A 21,962-nucleotide genomic window follows, 5' to 3' on the forward strand; every position below is an offset into this window, starting at 1 on the left:
CTATATGTATTTATTGTATTTATGTGTGGTTATTTATATTTCGTTAAGAGGTCTTGGTAGCTTCCTTCTTTCTTACAAAGGACAATCCAGACAGGGCTGATTCTTTGACAACTGGAAAGTGAGCAACCAGTTTTGTTTTGTTATGCAACTTATCCCTGAAATCAGGCTCCATCCCTGAAGACTGGAAGATGGCCAAGTCACACCAATCTTTAAGAAAGGATCTAGGGGGGACCCGGGAAATTACAGGCCAGTCAGTTTGACATCTGTTCCTGGTAAATTAGTAGAATCTATCATTAAAGATAAAATTATAAAACATGTGGAAAAGCAAGACCTGCTGAGAAAGAGTCAGCATGGCTTTTGCAGAGGCAAATCCTGTCTTACAAATCTTACTTCAGGGAGTTCTTTTGAGGGTGTAAACGGAGGCATGTGGACAGGGGTGAACGAAAGTGGACATTGTCTGCTTGGATTTCCAAAAGTTGCTTTTGAGCAAAAGTTCCTCACCAAGAGACTGTTGAGAAAAGCGCTCAACCCAAATGAAGGGAATAAGGAGAGGGAAGTCCTCCTATGGATTAAAACTGGTTCGAGAAAACAGGAAACAAAGAGTGGAGTGCTCAAATGGGAAGTTCTCACAATGGAGAGATGTCGGGAGTGGGTGTCCCCAAGGATCCGTTTTTGGGACCAGTGCTCTTTAACCTATTCATAAAAGCTGACCTGGAAGTAGGGTGTGGGTATGTGGTGGCCAAGTTTGCAGATGATACTCAGAATTATGTAGGGTGGTGAGAACCACAAAGGACATACGAAAGAGCTCCTAAGCGGGACCTTGAGTAGAATTAGATGAGTGGGCTCAGAAATGGCAAATGCAGTCTCAATGCTTAGCAAAGAATGTAAAGTTGATGCACATAGGGCAAAAAAATCCAAACTTCACATACACGCTAGCAGGGGGGGCTCCAGTGCTACTCTCAGTCACAGACCAGGAGAGAAAGGGATTTAGGCGTCTTAGTTGATAGTCTCCGGCGGGAATGTCAACTCAATGCATGGCAGCTGTGAAAAGAACCAAACTCTATGCTGGGGATCATTAGAAAAGGAAGATTGAAGTAAATGAAAACTGCAAAGATTGTCATGCCCTTATATAAAGCAGTGGTGCGACCGCACTTGGAGTACTGTGTCCAGTTCTGGTCGCAGCATCTCAAAAAGGATATTGAGGAGACTAGGAAAAAAGTGCAGAGAAGGGCAACAAGGGTGAAGTTAGAGGGACTGGAGCACCTTCCCTATGAGGAGAGGTTGCAGCGTTTGGGACTCTTTAGTTTGGAGAGGAGGCGGCTGAGGGGGGATATGATTGAAGTCTACAAAATTATGCATGGGGTAGAAAATGTTGACAGAGAGACATTTTTCTCTCTTTCTCACAATACTAGAACCAGGGGGCATTCATTGAAAATGCTGGGGGGAAGAATTAGGACTAATAAAAGGAAACACTTCTTCACGCAGCGCAATGTGTGATTGGTGTTTGGAATATGCTGCCACAGGAGGTGGTGATGGCCACAAACCTTTATAGCTTTAAAAGGGGCTTGGACAGATTTATGGAGAAGTCGATTTATGGCTACCAATCTTGATCCTCTTTGATCTGAGATTGCAAATGCCTTAACAGACCAGGTGATCGGGAGCAACAGCCGCAGAAGGCCATTGCGTTCACATCCTACATGTGAGCTCCCAAAGGCACCTGGTGGGCCACTGTGAGTAGCAGAGAGTCTGATCCAGCTGGCTTGTTCTTATGTTCTTATGTTCTTATGTTTTTAAAGAAAACCCTCGCTCTGTATAGGACAGCTCTGTAATTCTCCCAGGCACACAATTCTCTCTGCCCTGGATTTCTAAAGAAGACTTTAGCAAGACACTCAAGTGCTTTTGAAGAAAATAAAGTCATTTATTGTCAAAGCATCCAACATACCCAGATAAACTATAAAGTTTAATAAATCTTTTTTTCCCCAAGAAATGAAAGAAAAGAAACACAGAACTATTCAGACTTCATTTCACTGGCACAAAATTACACTTTGTATTAAAAGGAAATCCGTATTTACAGAACCGATGATATCCCGGCACCAAAAGTCCACCACCGTCTTTTCATAAGGAACATGCACTTCCCTCCTTGGAAACGTAACATGGATTCAAGTCTTTATGGATTTTTATTACTATTATTTTTGCAGAGAGAGAGAAAGAGAGAGAGAGAAACTATCAAGTAATGCAGAAAAGCAATGCATTTCTCGGTTCTTCAGTCATTTTTTTAAAATTTTGCTTTATATCTAAAATAAATTTTTTTTACCCTTACATATAGTTCTTATTACAGCTAAACCATAAGTGCTTAATAATTTAAGTAGAAACGTATGACAAATGCATCAATATGTTGCAATATATGACATTTTAAAAATGTACTTTTTCAAAGTTATTTACCTTTTTCTCGGAAAGTGAAAATGCGTGCATCGGAAACGAAAGGAAGGGGGAAAAATAAACCCACCCGACACCTACAATTTTCTTTTGCAAGGTAAAACCTATCCACAGGCATAAGATTTGCATCAACAGTTGGTGGGTACTTTGTTTTACTTGTAAAATTAGAAGTGCCACATGGCTGGAGGCGAAAATACCCTCTGCCCTTTCATAGAGAGTTCATGATATGTTCTTTTCCAACTGATGTTACTTCATGAGAAGATAGCTATGTCATGGAAAGCTTCAACTGCCCATTTCTGCACATCAAAACTCTATTAAAGGGACAGGACATTTTTTTCTCCAGGTCTGTTGGCAACTCTAATTTCCCACAGTGTCCAAGTTGGTTTTCAAGGGCTTCCATGTACAGAGTTCGTATAATCCTAGTGGGACAGACAGTGCTTCTAGGCATGTTCATGTTGAAGTCAGTTCACTATAACTGCACTTAGCTCCCAAGTAAGTTGGGGATGACTTCATCCTTAAATTCATAAGGAGCTCCAGGGAAAATGAAATTGAAAGCTCCATGGTTGTTTGTAGAACCATGGAAAACAAAAAGCAACTCCTGACCTGACTATGATTTGGTCATTGTAGGCTACAAGAATGAACAATGGGATTACTTGTGAGCAATGTTTTAAGAGCAGCACCCGTTTGCGGGGAGGGTGGACAACACTTTTGAAGTTACTCTGGACTTATGATCCTTTGTTAAAAGAGAGAATGAGAGAGAGATTCTCTGTTAGGTCGGTGCCTCTGATTGCTTGGTCCTTTGGTCTAAAACCCTTTCTCCGTTTTTATTGTAGTAAATACCAGTTCCACTCAACCACAGTCAGCAAAGTTATTCTTTCTTATGTAAAGATTTTTATTTATTATTTAAAGATTCTTATTTAAAGGTTTTTGGGCTATGGATATACAGCCTCCTTCAGCTGCATCAAAAGACAAATATAATTTAGGGACATCTGATCTCTTGGAATGACAAAATTCACCCTTATGTTGACCATTTTCCAGACTGCAGATGATGAAGCATTTGGATTTATATACTGATATTCTCTATCTTTTAGGAGTCTCAAAACAGCTTACAATTGCTTTCCCTTCCTCTCCCCACAACAGACACCTTGTGAGGTAGGTGGGACTGAGAGAGTTCTAAGATAACTGTGACTAGGAAAGGGGAACATAACAAACTTAACCCTATAACCAGAATTAAGTACCCAAAGGTCACTGGGGCCATATCCTACAGCAACTTCGTTGTGGTCTTTGGCTACTCCAGAAAAAGTGCTTAGTAGCTGCTGCTTAACTTGCCAAAGTAATCTTTCTGAAGCTTTTCTGAAACCAAAGGGAAGATGCATGGGCATTTATCTAGAAAACCATTCGGCTGAAGTGAATCAAGGTATGCTTGGAATAAGTGGTTTGTGGAGTCTCCTGGAGCCACACCGCTGAGGTGAGTGGAAAACAGCACTATTAGAATCTAGGTGATTACTCCAGAAGTATGGTCTCTTTTGCTGATGGTACCTTCTGTGTATGCATATATATCACCTGAACAGTCCATTCTCATCAGATCACAGAAGCTAAGTGGGGTCAGCTTTTCAATGGGAGGCCACCAAGGAAGTCTAGGGTTGGTGGGCAATGGCAAATCACCTCTGACCATCACCTGCCTAGAAACCGCTAAGCAGCCACCACAAATGGGCTGTGCCTTGACCTCACTTTATGTCCACATCTATCACCCCATGTATGTTATGAAATGTCCCCTGGCCCATTACAAATGTAAACCGGTTTGAAACCACATCAAAGCTGATATAGCAGCAGAGAAAACTTTTGGAGAAAATATATATTAAGCGTCTTGCGTTTTGAATGAGCATAGCTTTATATGTTGAAGGCAGAAATGTTTTAAAGGTAAAAATGTTTAAAATAGATATGTTTAAGAAGATATAGGGGTTGACAGAATGAAAGGTCTAAACTTTGCAGTTTAGATTGAGGATTTACGCATAAAAGTGTTTTTTGTATAAGAAAGTATTTCTTGAACTTTTGTTTTACTTCACTGTAAAAGTCACATGATCCTGATAAAAGTCACGTGTCTGAGGGGAGGGATGTCTTTTCTTCAACTTTAAAAAGCTACACTTATACAAAGCAGAAGACCCTTAATATATTTTTTTTTTCTCTGCTGCCCTGGGTGGTAGGCGCTCAGAGCCCCCTCAGGCCTCGCCCGGAACTACAATTCCCAGAATCCCCCGAGGGTGGGGAGGAAAGCCCCCGAAAACCAACCCGCCTGCGGGGCCGGAAGAAAGCGGCACGAGAGCGGAAGCGAGGCCTCGGGGGCGCCGCTTCCGGCCGCGGCGCGCGCTCAGTTGTGGGAGGTCATGTGGCGGGAGAGGTGGTGGCGCTCGCGGAAGGCCTCGTTGCAGATGGGGCAGCGGAGCTTCTCCTCGCGGCGGCGCTTGACCAGGGGCTCGAGGGCGTACTCCTTCTTGTGGTGCGAGCGCATGTGGTACACCAGGTCGGAGGTCATGCGGAAGGAGGCGTTGCACTTGGCGCACCAGTTCTGCGCCGGCAGGCAGAGCGACGTGAAGGAGGGCGGCAGCAGCGTCAGCGCCGAGGGCAGCTGCAGCGGGAGGGGCGCCGCCGCCGCCACGCTCTTGGGCCAGAAGGGCGTGGCGTACAGGAAGGGGCTCTGCTTGGGCAGGCCGCCCCCCGACGCCGCCGCTGCGGCCCCGCCCCCCGCGGCGCCGCTTCCCAACTCCCCCGACCCGCCCTGGAGCTTAGCCCCCAGCGGGTCCGGCGCGTAAAGGCGCGCGGCGCCCTCGTGGCTGTCGGCGAGCGCGCTCAGCTTCTGGCCCAGCACCAGCTGCGCCACCTGGGCCGACGACGACGAGGAGGAGGCGGCGAAGGAGCGCGCCGGCTGCGTGAAGGCGCTCTTGCGCTCCTCCCCGCCCGGCGAGGGGGTCACCGTGGAGAAGGCGCTGCCGCCTGCACGGCCGCCGCTTCCATTGTTGCTGCTGCTGCCCAAGGCCTTGTCCGAGGGCGGCGAGGAGGAGCCGGCGCCTCGCTCCTTCTCTTCCTCGCCTTCGGGCCCCCGCGAGGCCTTCTTCACCTCCACAAAGGCGCTGCGCTTGGCCTCGCCCGTCTCCGGGCTGGGCGGCGCGAAGAGGCGGCTGCTGCTCTCCTCCAGGCCGAAGTAGCTGCTCGCCGGCCGGTAGTGCTGCTGCGGGGTGCAGACCAGCTCCTCCCGCGGCGACGAGGGCGACGGCCGCTCCAGGCGACCCCTGGCCGCCACGGCCCGCTCCTCCCCCGCCGGCGCCTCCGGGTGTTTCCGCTTGGCTTTGCTGGCGGGTGGCCCCTCCGACGGCTCCCGCGCTCCCGGCGAGCGACTGGCTTCCCGCGAGTTCTCCATGTCCCGCGCCAGGTTGTGGAAGTCCGTGGCGGGCTTGGTGGCGCCGCCGTGGCCCTCCTGCGGGCCGGAGTAGTGGTGGCGAACCGTGGGAGGGCCGTGGTGGATGGGCTTGGTGGGGTACTTGGCCGCGGGGCCGGTGCTGCCGTCGAGGGCCTTGGGGCTGCTGTCCTTGGTGCTGACCTCCTCCGTGGGGTTGCTGTCCAGGGCATGCAGTCTCTTGGGGCAGCGGAAGCGCAGGTGGGCCACGTAGGGGAACTCAAACTGGAAGCGCTGGCTGCACTCCAAGCAGGTGTAAGGCGGAGAGCCTGCAGGGTGGGAAGAGACAGAAGGACAGGAGCCTAGTTAGTCATCTGACCCAGCCAGTTCCTGGCAGAAAGGAGCCACAGTTGGCAAGGCAATAGTTAAACCAGCCCCCAAAGACCAAGCAAATATCTAATACAGGGGTAGGGAACCTGCGGCTCTCCAGATGTTCAGGAACTACAATTCCCATCAGCCTCTGTCAGCATGGCCAATTGGCCACGCTGGTAGGGGCTGATGGGAATTGTAGTTCCTGAACATCTGGAGAGCCGCAGGTTCCCTACCCCTGATCTGGGGTTACCACTGTAAAACCCTCCTTTATCCCAGGTGGCATCACTTTGAAAGGCTTCTGCTTTCTTAATTCACCTCAGGAGGCCAAGGTTGGTTTCTTTATCCAAGAACAGAAGTTGTTCTTGGGGTATCTTTGGGAAGTTCAGTACAGTAGTGCTGTCAAATTGCAACGGACTTACGGCCACCTGAGCAAAGGGCTTTCAAGTCAAGTGAGCAGCAGAGGTGGTTGGCCATTGCCTTCTCCAGAGCCTTCCTTGATGGTCTTCCATCCCAGTACTGACCCTGCTTAGCTTCCAAGATCTGACCGAATGGGGCTATACCAGTGATGGCGAACCTTTTCGAGACCGAGTGTCCAAACTGCAACCCAAAACCCACTTATTTATCGCAAAGTGCCAACATAGCAATTTAACCTGAATACTGAGGTTTTAGTATAGAAAAAACGGTTGGCTCCATGGCGTGCGTTACTCAGGAGTAAGCTTGGTGGTATTCGGTGGCTTTGCTTTGAAGCAACCGTGCAACGCTTCGAACAGGTACCTCATGACCCTAGGAGGGTTTACTCAGAAGCAAGCCCCATTGCCAGCAACCGAACTTGCTCCCAGGTAAAGGATCACGCTTTCATTCTTCCCATGAAAATCAGTTGGGTTTAACAGCGTTTAACAGGGTTACCTACACTGCTTCCCCAAAACTAGGTCTTACGTTTAGTGCTGATAATCTCCCTGAAATAATTGCACTATTATCACATGATGAACTCTGTGCACACGTGCCCACAGAGAGGGCTCTGAGTGCCACCTCTGGCACCCATGCCATAGGTTCGCCACCACTGGGCTATACCATGCCGCTTTCCCTCCAACTTGTGAGAAGTTACCATCTTCTTACAGTGACCTCTCGTGGAGAGTTGTATAAACTAAGGGGGCAGGTTTGAACATGTGTCCCACAATAAAATAAACCATTGCAATCACTGAGTTTCGTACAGCAGCACCCACCCAACCCCCATATGAAAATGCTTCAGTTACACTAACTTTCCCCAGGGGACCTGGGCTTCACTTCAGCCTATTAAAATCTCTGTGCAGCAGACTAGGCTGAGAGGTTGCAGCTGGCTGTAAATCCCAAATTGCTGAACAATATAAACCTTGCTTTCCCACCATCTATGCCACTTTCTGCCCAATGCTGGGTGGATAAATTTAGTAATCAACAATGGGGAGGATGCAAGGTCTTGAGAACCAGCGTGGAGTAGTGGTTAAGAGCTGTGGACTTTAATCCAGTTTTGATTCCCCCCTCCTCCACGTGAGTGGTGGAATCCTGTCTGGTGAATGGGATTTGTTTCCTTGCTCCTACACATGAAGCCTGCTGGGTGACTTTGAGACAGTCACAGTTCTCCCTGAAGTCTCTTAACCCCACCTACCTCACAAAGTGTCTGTTATGGAGAGAGGAAGGGGAAAGGGTTTCTAAGCCACCTTGAGACTTCATATAGGAAAAAAAGGGCAGGGTATATACCCAAACTCCTCTTCTTGTACACGCTAACCTTGGTTGATTTGGGGGTAGAACAGCTACACCTTTGACAACAGTAAACCCACCTAGGCTACATTGAAAGTGCCATGTTAAACTGACTTTCCTTGGAGTAAGCCCCACTGAAATGACTTGAGTCAGCAGATCTGCCTAGGGTGCCACTGCTTGTTTCATTCATCTGATCCCAGCAAGGAAAAGAGTAGGCTGTCTGAGCTGCACATTGTAGGTTCATTTAGGAACTAGAGAGCTAGTGTGAGCAACGCTGAACAGCAGGAAATTATGCTTTAAGAAATATATCAATACAATATAGGGATATGAATGTAGTAGTATTACTTAGATAGATCTCTCTCTCTGCTCTTAGGTTAACACAACACATTCCTTAGCAAATTGCCTGAACTACCACATCACCATAGACAGAGGAGCCCCTCAGTCTACCAGGCTAATTTACAGCCAGATATCGGGAAGATAACACTTTCCAATATGCAGAGATAGCCATAAACAACCGGAATGTCTAAACACCCCGTCCTTGCATCCCTGGCCTCTCAGGAACTAGATGACCTTACTGTTGTTACAAGAAGTACCATAAACAAGGTGATAGTTGGAGCAGTCAGGATGCAATAGATAACTAGCCCTACATTCACTTTGTTGAGAAACATCCTAGATGCTTGGGAACTTATACCAAATGTTTGACGTGGGATAATTTGTTGCAACCCTAAATCTTTTGCAATGTATATGACTCTGCTTTGATGTACCCTAAAGAGACCCTTTAAAACCCTGGACCTTTCGGCAGTTCAGGGCAGCTCTCATCTCTGGTGAGACCTGTGCTGGCTTAGAAATAAACTTTGTTTTATTCTATGCAAGGATTCTTGCTTTGATTGGGAAGCTCCTGCCTCTCTTTCTTTCCTCTGGCTTGAGGAAAGAAGGGTCCCTTGCCCCTTGGCTTAGGTGGCTGAAACGGTGATTCTAGATAGCGAGGCAGCTCTATTATTATTAATAAAATTCTAATCTGACCTTGGGCTAACAAATTGGTGCCGTGACTTGGATCCTGGACGTGACTCGGATCCTAGTCCCGTTTTTGGGAGACCAAAGTTCTGTCACTGCTGTGCTACGGCATTGCCTGGTTCATCATGTGGTGGAAGTTTGGGAGACAAAATGGGGGATGTAAATGTCATATTAGAAGGAGGAGGAGACTGGATCTATATCCAACCTTTCTCTCCTGTAAGGAGACTCAAGGTGGCCTACAAACTCCTTTCCCTTCTGGTTCTGGTGGGTTTTGTTCCTAACGTTTTCACCAGATCACGGCCACACAGCCCGGAAAACCCACCAGAAACAGTTGAATCCGGCTGTGAAAGCCTTCGACAATACATCCTTTCCCTTCCTCTCCCCACAACAGATACCTTGTGAGGTAGGTGGGGCTGAGAGAGTTCAGAGAGAACTGTGACTAGCCCAAGGTCGCCCACAGGAATGTAGGAGTGCGGAAACACATCTGGTTCACCAGATAAGCCTCTGCCACTCAAGTGGAGGAGTGGGGAATCAAACCCGGTTCTCCAGATTAGAATCCACCTGCTCGTAACCAGGACACTGAGCTGGTGCCCAGTATGGAGTGGGAAGGCATATAGGGACTCTGCGACCAGCCCTGTCAACCAACAAAGCAGCCCTACATTGGCATGGTTTTACTGAGTCTGGGATGACTTCAGTCAATTTTTTGAAAACTGGATTCCGGAGCTACACCAATGGGTTACTTTTATAGAGCAACAGAGCACAAATGCACATGAAGTTGCCTAACACTGAATTGAATTATTGGTCCATTGTGGTCAGTATTACCTACTTAGAATGGCTCTCCCAGGTCTTATACATCACCTACTGGTGGTAGAAAGGGCTTTCCAGTGGCAGCTGACTTGTGGTGACCCATAGGGTCTTCAAAGCCATTTCCTGCTTCTGTGGAGAAGCCCTGAACTTGCTTGGTGGTCTCCCATCCAAATACTCACCAAGGCTGCCCTGTTTAGTATCAGAGATTGGGCTATCCTGAGCCATATCATACCTACTGTGTGTGTAAAGTGATTTCAAGTTCCAGTTGACTTATGGCAGCCCAGTAGGGTTTTCAAGGCAAGACACTAATAAAAATGTTTTGCCATAGCAACCCTGATATTCCTTGGTGATCTCCCAACCCTGATATTCCATGGTGGTCGCCTATCCAAGTACTTACCCTGCTTAGTTTCTGAGATCTGATGATATCTGTTTTGCATGCAAATGGTCCCAGTTTCATGCTGCTTTAAACCATCCAGGTCAGAGCATCATTAAACTGGTACCATCTGTCTGCAAAGCAGGTCCTCTACCATTGAACCATGGGGCCTGCACAAATATTCAGGATGTCCTCACTATACCTTGTGTCACCATAAGATAGAAGCTCACTTGTGACCAAATACCCCTCTTCTTCCTGTGGAATGCTCCTCTGGGGTCAAGGCTCTTCAGAGGCAGACCTGCATTTAGAGCATTCCATAGGAAGAAGTGTTTGGATTTATATCCCCCTTTCACTCCTGTAGGGAGACTCAAAGGGGCTTACAATCTGCTTTCCCTTCCCCCCTCCACAACAAACACCCTGTGAGGTAGGTGGGGCTGAGAGAGCTCAGAAGCACTGTGACTAGCCCAAGGTCACCCAGCTGGCATGTGTTGGAGTGCACAAGTTAATCTGATTCACCAGATAAGACTCCACTGCTCAAGTGGCAGAGCAGGGAATCAAACCCGGTTCTCCAGATTAGAGTGCACCTGCTCTTAACCACTACACCACACTGGAGTATTTGGTCTCAATTAAACTTCTATCTTTTGGTGAGACAAAATAAGACATAATTAACTCTCAAGTGATCTGAAATATGTGTTTATGTTAACCCAATAAGTTGACCTGGAAATCCATTTACAACCCAACTTGAAGTGGAGTTACACCACGTAAAGCCCATTATTTTAGCAGAGTGGAACTTGTGTGGTGTACTGGTTAAGAGTGGTGGATGCTAGTGTGGAGAACCAAGTTTGATTCCTCACTCTTCCACATGAAGCCTACTGGGTAACCATGGCCTAATCACAGTTCTCTCAGAACTCTCTCAGCCCAACCAACCTCACCAGGTGTTACTTGTGGGGAGAGGAAAGGGAAGGATTTGGCAAGCTGCTTTGAGACTCCTTAGGACTGAGAAGAGCAGGGTGTAGATCCAAACTCCTTTTGAATTCTGCCTTTAGCCCAACATCTGTTCCACGAACCTGAGCAACTAACCTGTGCTGAAGGCCCTCTTGAAAATGGTTGGTGAATTGGGGTGTTCTAATACAGCATCAACATATGACAATTGGCAAAACAAAGTAAGCAAAAAGGTATTTGATCCAAGGATGTTGCAATTGAAATGCCTATGTAAGTGGTGCATAGGGAGAAACAGGAAGAAGTGAAGGAGGAAAGAAGTGTGAAAACGCCCTGGAGACGAAACGAGGTCTTTCAGAGTGGCTCTATTGCTTCTTATTGTTCCAGGCACCCTGACCTGCATGGCTCAGGCTAGTCCTATGAACCAAATGTGTTTCCCCATTCCTGGGTGGCCTTGGGCTAGTCAAAGGTCTATCAGAGCTCTCTCAGCCCCACCTGCCTCACAAGGTAGTCTGTTGTGGGGAGAGGAAGGGAAAGGAGCTTGTAGGCACCCTAATTCACCAACCATTTTCAAGAGGGTCTTCGTCACATGTTAGTTGCTCAGGTTCCTGGAACAGATGTTGGGCTAAAGGCAGAATTCAAGAGGAGTTTGGATCTCCACCCTGCTCTTCTCGGTCCTCAGGAGTCTCAAAGCAGCTTGAGTCTCCTTACAAGAGAGAAAGGTGGGGTATAACTCCAAAATCATCATCCTTGTCATCTTTTTCTTCTACCAGGTCAGACCTAGAAGCTAAGTGGGGTTGTTCCTGGCCAATACTTGGATGGGAGACCAGCATGGAAGTCCAGGGTTGCTACGCAGAGGCAGACCAGGGGGAAAGCCCCCCCCCCCCGCGCTCCTCTTGCCCTTGGGGAGTTGCCACCAGTCCACAGCTAGGCAAGGGCTCTTCCCGCACTCCCAACCATTCAAGGCAACCTCTTCTAGCCTGCCCAGTTCAGCCCTTAGCCCAGTGGTGGTGAACCTTTGGCACTCCAGATGTTATGGACTACAATTCCCATTAGCCCCTGCCAGCATGGCAAATTGGCAGGGGCTGATTGGAATTGTAGTCCATAACATCTGGACTGCCAAAGGTTCGCCACCACGGCCTCAGCCCTTCTCAGCATCTCCACTTCCTTCCGAAACTATTCCTGCCCCAGCTGCGGATTTCTGGTGTATTGACTGCAGAGGGGTAGAGACCCAGCTCCAAGGGGGCACAGGACCAGGGTACGTTCTCATGGCTTCTGCTTCCCCGGCCCCATCCCCAGCATTCTGAGAGCCAGCGTAGTGCTTAGGAGCAGGTGCACTCTAATCTGGAAAACCGGGTTTGGTTCCCTGCTCTGCCACTTGGGCTGTGGAGGCTTATCTGGGGAACCAGATTAGCTTGGGCACTCCAACACATGCCAGATGGGTGGCCTTGGGCTAGTCGCAGTTCTTTGGAGCTTTCTCAGCCCCACCCATTTGTTGTGTATGTGTTGGGGGGGGGGGGGGAGGAGATTGTAAGCAGTGGTGGGATCCAAAAATGTTAATAACAGGTTCTGATGGTGGTGGGATTCAAACAGTGGCGCCGCCACACACACACACACACCTCCAGTCCCTACTGGGCAGGGAGATTGCTTTAGTAACCCCTTCTTGGCACTCAGAAAAAATTAGTAACCACTTCTAGAGAAGTGGTGAGAACTGGTTGGATCCCACCTCTGATTGTAAGCACCCCCCCCCCCGCCCAAATCTCCTTACAGGAGAGAAAATGGGGGGGGGGTGGTATAAATCCAAACTCTTCTTCTTCTCCCCTGACTTCTCCTTTCCAAGAGTTTCTCTTGGGGGCCCCCCCCCCCCCCCCAAAGAGGAATATCGGCCATGGCTGCGCACACACACCCTTTCCCCTGCCACGCCCCCAAACCAAACCCTACACGTGACCTGGCGGTGTCCCCGTCGCTTCCCCCGGGTTTGATGCTGCCCCGTCAGCCCCACAGAGGCGGCTTTGCCTCCCCCCAGCCGCGCCCGCCCCCCCCCCCGAAGCCCCGCCTACCGTTCATTTTGCCGTGGGTTCTGGCGGCGCTCAGCAGGAGTAGCTCGCTCAGCTCCTTCCCGTACCAAACCAGCAGCTCCTCGTCTTTGGCGATCCTGCGGAGGGAGCGATAAAACAACTGTCCGTTTTTGATGTAGGCCTCCAGGTTCTGCTCCTCCTTGTCTCGGGCCGACTGGACCAGGCGCAGCCACATCAGGCCTTCCGAGGAGCCGTTGGCCACCGAAGTGTCCACCTGGAAGAGAAGGCCCGGCGGCGGCGTTAGAAAGGCCACGGGAGCCCCTGCGCCTCCCCCAAGCCCCCTCCCAGCCGACCACACCTGCGCCAAGGTGTGGCGTGCGCTCCAGCGCGCGCTTAGGGCCTGTCTTCCTTCCTGTTGGGTTTTAAAGGTTTTGCACTGCTAGTTCCTTAAAGGTTTTAGCTACTTTTGAGAGCCAGCCTGGTGTGGTGGGTAAGAGCAGGTGGATTCTAATCTGGAGAACCGGGTTGGATTCCCCACTCCTCCACCTGGGTGGCAGAGGCTTATCTGGTGAACCAGATTGTTTCCGCACTCCTGGGTGACCTTCCACTAGTCACAGTTCTCACAGGACTCTCTCAGCCCCACCTTCCTCACAAGGTGTCTGTTGTGGGGAGAGGAAGGGGAAAGGAGTTTGTAAGCCGCCTTGAGACTCTCAGGAGAGAAAAGGGGGATATGAATCCAACTCTTCTGCTAACCAGGATTGCGACCCATAGCCCCCATGGCCAAGCGCAGCCTTAACTGGCCACTAAATCTCACTACGCTTAGTGTCTCTAGCTGCCCGGCAAATGGACCAGGGATCGCGCTCTTCTGTTGCGACCTTCCAGTGGTTTACTCGTCGGAAGTCACCCCGACTGCATCGAGCGGGATTTCTAGCTGGGTAAACCTTACCGGGATTGCCCTGTGCGATCCCTGGCCAAGCCATCCCGGGTCAAGCCGCATCGGCAGCACGTTCCTGGGATAACATTGATTTACTCCCGGGTAGGGTCGGCGGGTAGACATGCGCCCTGAGCGTATCCAGCCAGCGGAGCTGATTTGCGAGAGAGCAAGCAGGAGGCGCGGGCTGGGCGACACGGACCAGGCAGATTCCGGAGCGAGAGGGCCGTTTGTGGGAATGGGACCTGCGGGTCGAGAGGGGGGGGGGGGGCAGATAAAGCCGGCTCCCGAGATCAGCCTGGAAGGTGGGGGGAGGGGAGGGGGCGCTGGGTTCTCTTTTTGGGCCCGGAAGGCGACTGCTCTTTGTGGCTCAAAGCCTGCTCCAAAATCTGCCGGGATCCAACCAGCCTGCTGTATGATCTGCCTGGAGACAGCAGTTCTCCAGGTACGGCATTGCTACTCAGGTAAATGCAGAGTCAGGTATCTGCCTCCTCCATTGATGCCAGGGGACTCCAAGCAGCGCAGGTTTTCAACTCCTTCATTTGGGGAGCAGAAGTGGACACACAGAGCTTGGCCCTGGCCCTGGGAAACTTTGGAAAATAATATTTTGGGCCCAAAGTAGCAGAGGGTTTTTGTTGTTGTTAGAAAGGAGGCAGGAAGAGAGCCGGTGGGAAGAGCCACCTGGAGCCTGTTTACTGGTCGGAGCTGCCGGGTTTTGCGGCGACTTCACGGCTGACCCTTCTATCGTCGCCTTGTGGGCCGGAATCCGGCGGCAGCTGCTCCAAGGACAGGTCAGCTCTTTGGGAAGGGTCGCCTTCAGACAGCACCCACACCCACACCCCGCTCCGGTTTTCAGCGCCGGCTCCAAGCCTCCTCCGGGAGACCCTGTGCTCCCCGGGGTCCGCCTTTCCGGGCTTTTGGTCCGCCCGAAGTTGTCTGATAAAGCGGAGCCTCAGAAGCAGGGGCGAGGCGACCGCGCGGGGGAGAAGTCCAGGCGTCTGCGGCGGGCGATTCGGAACGGATCTCATTCACACGCGCACAAATCCGAAACATCTCACTGGGAGGTCGTGCTCGGAGGAACCGCCAGGACTGGTAAAATCCCGGAGGCGAAACGGCGGAGGCTCGAGTCCGGCGTGACTTCATTTCGGACTTAAATCCAAGCGCTTCGGATTCACTCCGACGCGGGAGAGGCGGACTCTTCGCTTCGCTGTCGGCAGAATCGTCTCCCCAAAGCTTCGCGGTTTTAATAATCCCCTGGATCTTTCCTCTTTGGAATCTACAAAGGCAGGTGGCGGAAGGATCCGGTCCAGTCTCCTGTTTGCCTCCCCCTCCCCCCGGCTCCCATCCTCTCAAGAAGGGAAAAGAACCTTTTAAAAACGCAGGGAGTTGTTAAGAGCGACTCCGGCACCCGATCCGTGGCTGCAGTGGTTTTCATTCAAGCCGGCGCGTTTGCTCATCCCAATGGAAATTTACACGCCCAGTCTTTCCATCCACACTTCACACTGAATATACAATTATAAGTCTTCTAGTACGTTGCGGGATACATCTCTTTTGGTATAATGCGCCTTATTTCTTGCACGGGGAACTGGTCGCTCAGCCTCTTCGCCCTTGTCCGATAAAGCGCGAATCCTTCAGTCGAAGCCAGTGGGCGCCCAGATCCAAACCCTTTGATGGTTGTCAATGTTTACATGCGTCTGAAAAACCACCCCCCGCCCCAGTTTGAAGTGCACTTTCTTGAAAGAACTGACCCCCCCCCCCAATTCCACGCAGATTTTTAGGCTAGTGCCCCAACAGCCCCCCCTCCCGGGATTTCAGCCGCCTCAACTGCTTAACGAAGCGTGTAGAGTCCGGACTCGAGCCAAGCGGGCGGGGGGGGGGCAGCTCCTTACCCGGAATATGTAGGGGACCGTCCTTTTGTCGGTGGACTTGAGGGCCACGAAGGCGATGCTGTCGTAGAGCGAGGTGTGGCTGAGCACGCAGGGCCCGAAGATGGCGTTCTCCGGGATGTCGCAGGTGGTGTAGACGCTGGTGAAGATGTCCGTCAAGCACTGCTGGACCGCCTTGGCGTCGCTGTCCCAGATGCCCCGGGGCACGCCCGAGTCCTCCATCCCTGCAGGGCCCCCAGGGGAAAGGGGAAGAGAACTTAGTGGGTGCCCCAGAGCAGAGAGGGGCCCCCATATAGAATGGCGCGAATAATAATAATAATAATAATAATAATAATAATAATAATAATAATAATAATAATAATAATAATAATATCCATCAGACGTATTGTCAAAGGCTTTCAGTAGCATTTTCTCCTGACGTTTCGCCTGCATCTGTGGCTGGCATCTTCAGAGGATCTCTCTGAAGATGCCAGCCACAGATGCAGGCAAAACGTCAGGAGAAAATGCTACTGGAACACGGCCCTACAGCCCGGAAAACCCACAGCACTCCAACCAACCAGATCTTGATTAGGCATCAATAGTAGAAGCTAAATAACAGACCAACACGTCTGAACTCGATTCCTTCATGAATACATCAGTTAAAAATTCAGCCACCCGCTCTATTATCATCTCTATTATCATGACCGATTATCCAACAGAAAACGTGCCCAAAATATTGTAGGGCAATCCCTAACACGAGAGGGTGATATATTGGAGAAATCTCGTCTCTCATGAGCATGTTTTGGGCAAATACATAAAAGATATTCTACAGTTTCGGTAGCGTTAAAACAGTAAGAACACAACCATTCGGGGGGGGGGGTTATCCTTAAAAAGCGCCCATTAGGAAAGGCAGAGGGAAAGGAATTAAATCTTGTCCTAATGATGATGATGAAGATGATGATGATGATGATGGGTGAGGCTCAGATTGTAATGAAAGGCCAGCAGCTAAAGAACTGGCAGCTGTGATGTTAAAATGAAAATAACCGCAACAATACTAATCAGCTCAAGAGTCGCAGGCGAAGGTCCGTTGGGTTCCAGGGGAGAACTTGTGGACTTCCACGCCAGGGGACGCCGGCTTCGGAACCGGCTGCGGATCTCTCCGAGAAATCAACAGGGCTTCCGACCCTTTCTTGGGGGCTGGGGGCTCGGGGCGGGGGGGGGGGATTTAATAGCCCGGATAGGGTTTTTGTGGATGCTCCGCCAAGCCGAGGCAGGAGGATGAAAGGGGAAGCCACCTGCGGCTCGGTCGGAGCGAGGCTTTCGCCGGAGCTCAAATGCCCTTGGTGGGAATGGAAGTGACTCCTGAGTAAGGGAGTAGATGAAAGAGGGAAGGAAAGAACAGGGGTAGGAGACGAAGATCCCTTCTCACCGAGCTCGAACCGGGGAAAGAATCAACTGCTTGTGAGTGTTTTATTTTGGTTTGATCCTTTTTGAAAAGGAAAATAAAAGAGGGGGTGTATTCAATAGGCGATCTCTCTCTCTGTTTCTGTTTCTCTCTCTCTCTCTCTCTCTCACACACACACACACACAGAGACACAAGCTGGCTGCTCCCCTACCAAATTTCCTTCCCCCCCCCCCCCACCATCCGGTTTATGGCACCGATTCCTCCCGGCCCTGAAATGCCAGGTCGGTGCCAGTCGGCAAGTCCCGACGTTTGAGCCTCTCCTTCCCCGAATCCCCCCGGCAAGGGAGACCCCGCCGCTCTCGGCCTCTCCATCTGCTCCGGCTTAACCCACGAGGTCCTTTCGGACGGCTCCTTCCGCGGCTTCTCAGAAGGGTCCCGAGCAGCGTCACCCCCCGCCACTCACCACTCGCCACCCACTCACCCGGCCAGCCTGGTGCGGGGCCGGCGTGGCGAATGGGTCGCGGCGCGCCTGGCCAGCCGGGCTGACGCGATGCTGGCGGCTCCCCTTCCGCGGGGCGCGTCTGGCTGCTCATTACCATAATCCGGCACTTTCCCCTCGGAGACTTTAATTAAAAGCAGCCAGCAGAGGTGGCCGGGCGGGGGGGGGGCGGGGGGGCTTACCTCGACACGCGTCTCGCCGGCGGGAGGCCGCCTCCCGGGTCCCCGCGGTTAGGCTCGCCGGAGCGGCCGAGGTTAACGGGGAACTTTGGAGCGGCCGCCGGAGAATCGCACCAGAGCATCTCAACAGAGACTCACACCAGAGAATCGCACCATGGACTTACACCAGAGAATCGCGCCAGACAATCGCACCAGAGAATCGCCAAATACCGATTCGTCCTTTCCTAAACCAAACCATCTCGGGCGACCGGTGGAGATGGTCGAGCCCTCCTTCGCTTCTCTTCTCCAAAGTGTGTGTGTGTGCGGGGGGGGGGGGGGGTGGTGGTGGTGGCTGGGGGGAGGAAGTCAGGAAGAGAGAGAGAGATATTTTAATCTCTACATCCCAAAGAGAACGGGCAGCCTCCAAACGGGAAGATCTCCCGCGAACGCCCCAGCTCGACTGAGGAAGTCGCCTCCCGGATTGTGGCCCTGGTTCCTACTCGTTGCCGGGGTGGCGTGGGGGGCAAGGAGACACTCCCGCTGGATCGTGGCCGTTTGCTCCTGTGCAGAGCGGCTCCCGTCGAAGCCCCCTGAAACCAGTGGGGATTAAACTGTAAAAGGGGGGCTCCGGTCCTTGTCACCGAAGAGCTGAGCGGATCAAGACTCTCCGTTTCCACACAAAACTTTCTCCACCTCTTTCTTCCAATGCGGGTGACCTTATTCCCTTCTCAACGAGGCAGTGATGGAGCGGAGCGAATTATTCTTTTGAAATCCAGCTTTGGCCATTTGGAGAAGGACGCGGGGCGGGGCGGGGGGGAGAAGAAGCCCCATTTGAATGAACCCCCCTCAAATAAGATTAGAGAATCTTTATGGCGAGGGCGGCCCCTTCCTCATCTCGTTCGTTCTTACCCAAGGAAATTAATTCGGGTATCTATGCATGCATTTATCTTCGAAAAATAATACACGAAAACAAGACACAGTCCTAGCCGACCCTATTAAACTTTGCGCTGAGAATCCGGATCCGCTATAGGGGAATCCGGCATGGTCCTTTATCTAATTCACGGGTTGGGGGTGGGGTGGGGTTTCTCTCGGTGCCAAGTTTAGCTAATTGCCGATAAGGTCGGATCAAGGACCTCATTTCAGGGGAGGGGCAGAAAGTAAGCACAAAAAGGGGAGGAAAGAGGGGGGAAACAGCGGCAAAGCCCCAGCCGTGGGCTGGAGGGGAAAGCGCCGGCCGCCAAGTCTCTCCTTCCCCGTTCTCCAAACGCGAAAGCCGCGCCGTGGGTCGGTGTTGCCAGACTGGTGTCTGTGTAACCCACCTACCCACACACACACACACACACAGAGAGAGAGAGAGAGAGAGAGAGAGAGAGTGGGGGGAAGTCTTCCTTTTGAGCAGCCTTTCTTTTGGGGGAAATTGTACTGGAGGGTCTCCGCTACAGCAAGGCGCCTCGTATGAATACGGTCATTAAAATGCAATTCTCGCTAACAATGCTAGGAAGTCATTTGTGTGTGTGTGTGTGTGGGGGCAATCCGAAAGGATTTTTTTTTTAGGGTATAAACCCCATCCCGGCTTTCTCTTCCCCACTCTCTGCTCGGCATTTCCGAGCCGAAAAAGAGAAACGGGATTCAGAAACCGGCCACGCAACCGCCCCCCCCCCCGCCAGCACGAACCTCTCCGCAAGCTTTCTGCTCCAACCCAGATGCGCCCGCGACTTCCCGGCATTGTCTGACAAAACCTCTTTCCGACCCCTCCAAAAACTGTTCCTACCCGCGAGGAGCGCCCCGGTCCGCACACTTTCCTACCCCTTTGTCGGACCTCCTTGAACCCCCCCCCCCCGCCTCTGCTGCCTGCCTCTCCCCAAGAAATAAAACCAAAAGCATAACGATGGAAGTACGAACCCCCGACTCTCCAAAAGGAAACCCACATTTAAAAAAAAAACACGCACGCATCTTTACTTACCGGGAATAATGTCAGGATTGTAATCCTAAAGACAGCGGGGGAAGGAGGGGGGCAAAAGGCGGCTGGGAGGGGGGAGCGAGAGAAGAGCAGTCTCCCGCAGAAAGTGGCCCCAAAAAGGGGGAGAAAGAGGGGAAAACGAGAAGAGACGCCTTGAGGTCCCCTTGTTCTGTTTTTTTTGGGGGGGGGGGGACGAGGGTCCCGCCAATGCCTATCGTAGCAGCGTATTTCCCATGGCCGGTTGGGGAACGCCGGGGGGCGCCTGGTTTCTCCGGCGAGCTTCCGAGCACCAGAGCTGGAAAGAGGGGCAGGCGGAGGAGGAGGAGAGGCCAGCCTTGGGCAGATGGGCCCCGATGCAGTGGCTGGCTGGCACCCAGGCGCACCGGTTTTGTTTGCGGCGCATCATCTGCCCAATGACGCGTGGCAGCCCCACCCCCCTCCCTCTTTAACCCTTGCCTGGGCGCAGCCCTCGGGGCCTCTCGGCGCCGGCTCGCCCTCCCCTCGCCTCGCTCTTGCCTCTCAGGAGCTGCCGGGGAAGGGGCGCCCTCCCCCAGGCCATTCGCACGTTTTGGGGGGAAGTTCCCCCCAAATAATAATTAAAAAAAGCACCGTCAAATCAGCTCTTGGGGCGTTGGAATTGGGGCTCTCTCTGTGTTTATTTAATGTGGGCTTTTTTCCCTTTGAAAAAAATAGGGCACCACTTGGTCCAAATCGAAAGAACATCCCCTGGCACCTTCCGCATCGGATTTTTGCCTCCTTTTTCGGGACTCGAGACTTTTAGGCCCCTTCCGCACATGCACTTTCAATCCATTTCCAATGCACTTTACAGCTGGGTTTTACTGTGCGGGAGAGCAAAATCCACTTGCAAACAATTGTGAAAGTGGATTCAATGCATTATTCTGCATGTGCGGAAGGGGTCTCAGACTCTGTAATCCGGGGTGCGCTTCTTGAGTCTTCTGGGAAGTTCCTATCCTGCCTTTCCAGGGAAGGCTCTGGAGGCGGCTTACAAAACTCCAGCCAAGTTGGGGGCCTCATCCCATCAGCCAAGTGGACAGCGTGTTCAAAAACAAGGCCAGAGTATTCAGCCCAACGAAAACATTTCTCGTCTTAAAAAAACCCAGCTACTTAATTGACTAGCCTGAGCAAACAGAAAAGGCGCCTAAGAGGAGAGGCCTTCAAGAGCAAGATTAAGCGGCCTTCAAGAGCAAGAAGCCACCACTAAAAAGTCCTGTAAGGAGTTTCCACCGGCCTGTACCTCAGCACGGGGCACCTACAGGTGCATTTTCCAGAAGGCTCTTAGTCGGAGGGTGGGGAGGAGGCAAATTTGGCCCCTGGTCCAAAAGCCATTTGGGTCCTTGAAGAAGAAAAAGAAGAAGAGGAAGAAGAAGAAGTAGAAGAAAAGGAGGAGTTTGGATTTATATCTCCCCCTTTCTCTCATGTAAGGAGACTCAAAGGCGCTTACAATCTCATTCCCTTCCTCCCCACAACAAACACCCTTGAGGTGGGTGGGGCTGAGAGAGTTCTGAAGAACTGTGACTAGCCCAAGGGCACCCAGCTGGCATGTGTTGGAGTGCACAAGCTAATCTGGTTCCCCAGATAAGCCTCCACACCTCAAGTGGCAGAGTGGGGAATCAAACCCGGCTCTCCAGATTAGAGTGCACCTGCTCTTAACTAGTACACCACTTCAGCTCCTTAAAGGTAAGAACCAGCACTTTGGGACTGGAAGGCAGATAGGCAGGCAGCAGATCTCTCAGAGGAGGGAGATACAGTCCCACCAATCATCCCGGCTAACATAGACCAGCTGCCTTGTTTTGGACCAGCTGATGTTTCGGAACCACTTTCCAGGATGGTCGGCTAACTGAACAAGTAAAGGCCACTGAAATCAGTGCAAGCGACTTCTGAGAAGTGGTGCCCACGATTGTACTGCGAGGCCCAGAGATTTCTACCTGCCTGTGTAAAAATGCCAGAAGGTCGCAGCCAACTTATGGAGACATCCGACCCCAGGTTTTCATGGCAAGTGAGAAGCAGAGACAATTTGCCATTGTCTTCCTCTGCTGGAG

General features: G+C 51.4%; 1 protein-coding gene across 1 annotated transcript; it reads right to left on the minus strand.

Annotated features, from left to right (window-relative positions):
• Positions 1-1,894: 1,894 nt before the first annotated feature.
• PRDM8 (PR/SET domain 8) lies at positions 1,895-20,242 on the minus strand. The gene is made up of 4 exons (XM_048509946.1): positions 19,906-20,242; positions 15,905-16,125; positions 13,127-13,358; positions 1,895-6,156 (listed from the first exon to the last, which is right to left on the minus strand). Exons 2-4 carry the CDS (start codon positions 16,121-16,123, stop codon positions 4,805-4,807), a joined length of 1,803 nt encoding a protein of 600 aa, XP_048365903.1. The 5' UTR covers positions 16,124-16,125; positions 19,906-20,242; the 3' UTR covers positions 1,895-4,804.
• Between the last annotated feature and the right edge of the window lie 1,720 nt (positions 20,243-21,962).

Source organism: Sphaerodactylus townsendi, linkage group LG10, assembly GCF_021028975.2.
Source record: "Sphaerodactylus townsendi isolate TG3544 linkage group LG10, MPM_Stown_v2.3, whole genome shotgun sequence".
Lineage (NCBI taxonomy): Eukaryota > Metazoa > Chordata > Lepidosauria > Squamata > Sphaerodactylidae > Sphaerodactylus > Sphaerodactylus townsendi.

What these genes read in the sequence shown, in the direction of transcription:
- PRDM8 (XM_048509946.1), bottom strand. Translation starts at nt 16,123, where the DNA reads ATGGAGGACTCGGGCGTGCCCCGGGGCATCTGGGACAGCGACGCCAAG. An exon ending in CGGTCCCCTACATATTCCGG is followed by an intron (nt 13,359 to 15,904) that starts GTAAGGAGCTGC and finishes CTTCTCTTCCAG; the next exon opens with GTGGACACTTCGGTGGCCAA. An exon ending in AACCCACGGCAAAATGAACG is followed by an intron (nt 6,157 to 13,126) that starts GTAGGCGGGGCT and finishes CCCACCCTGCAG; the next exon opens with GCTCTCCGCCTTACACCTGC.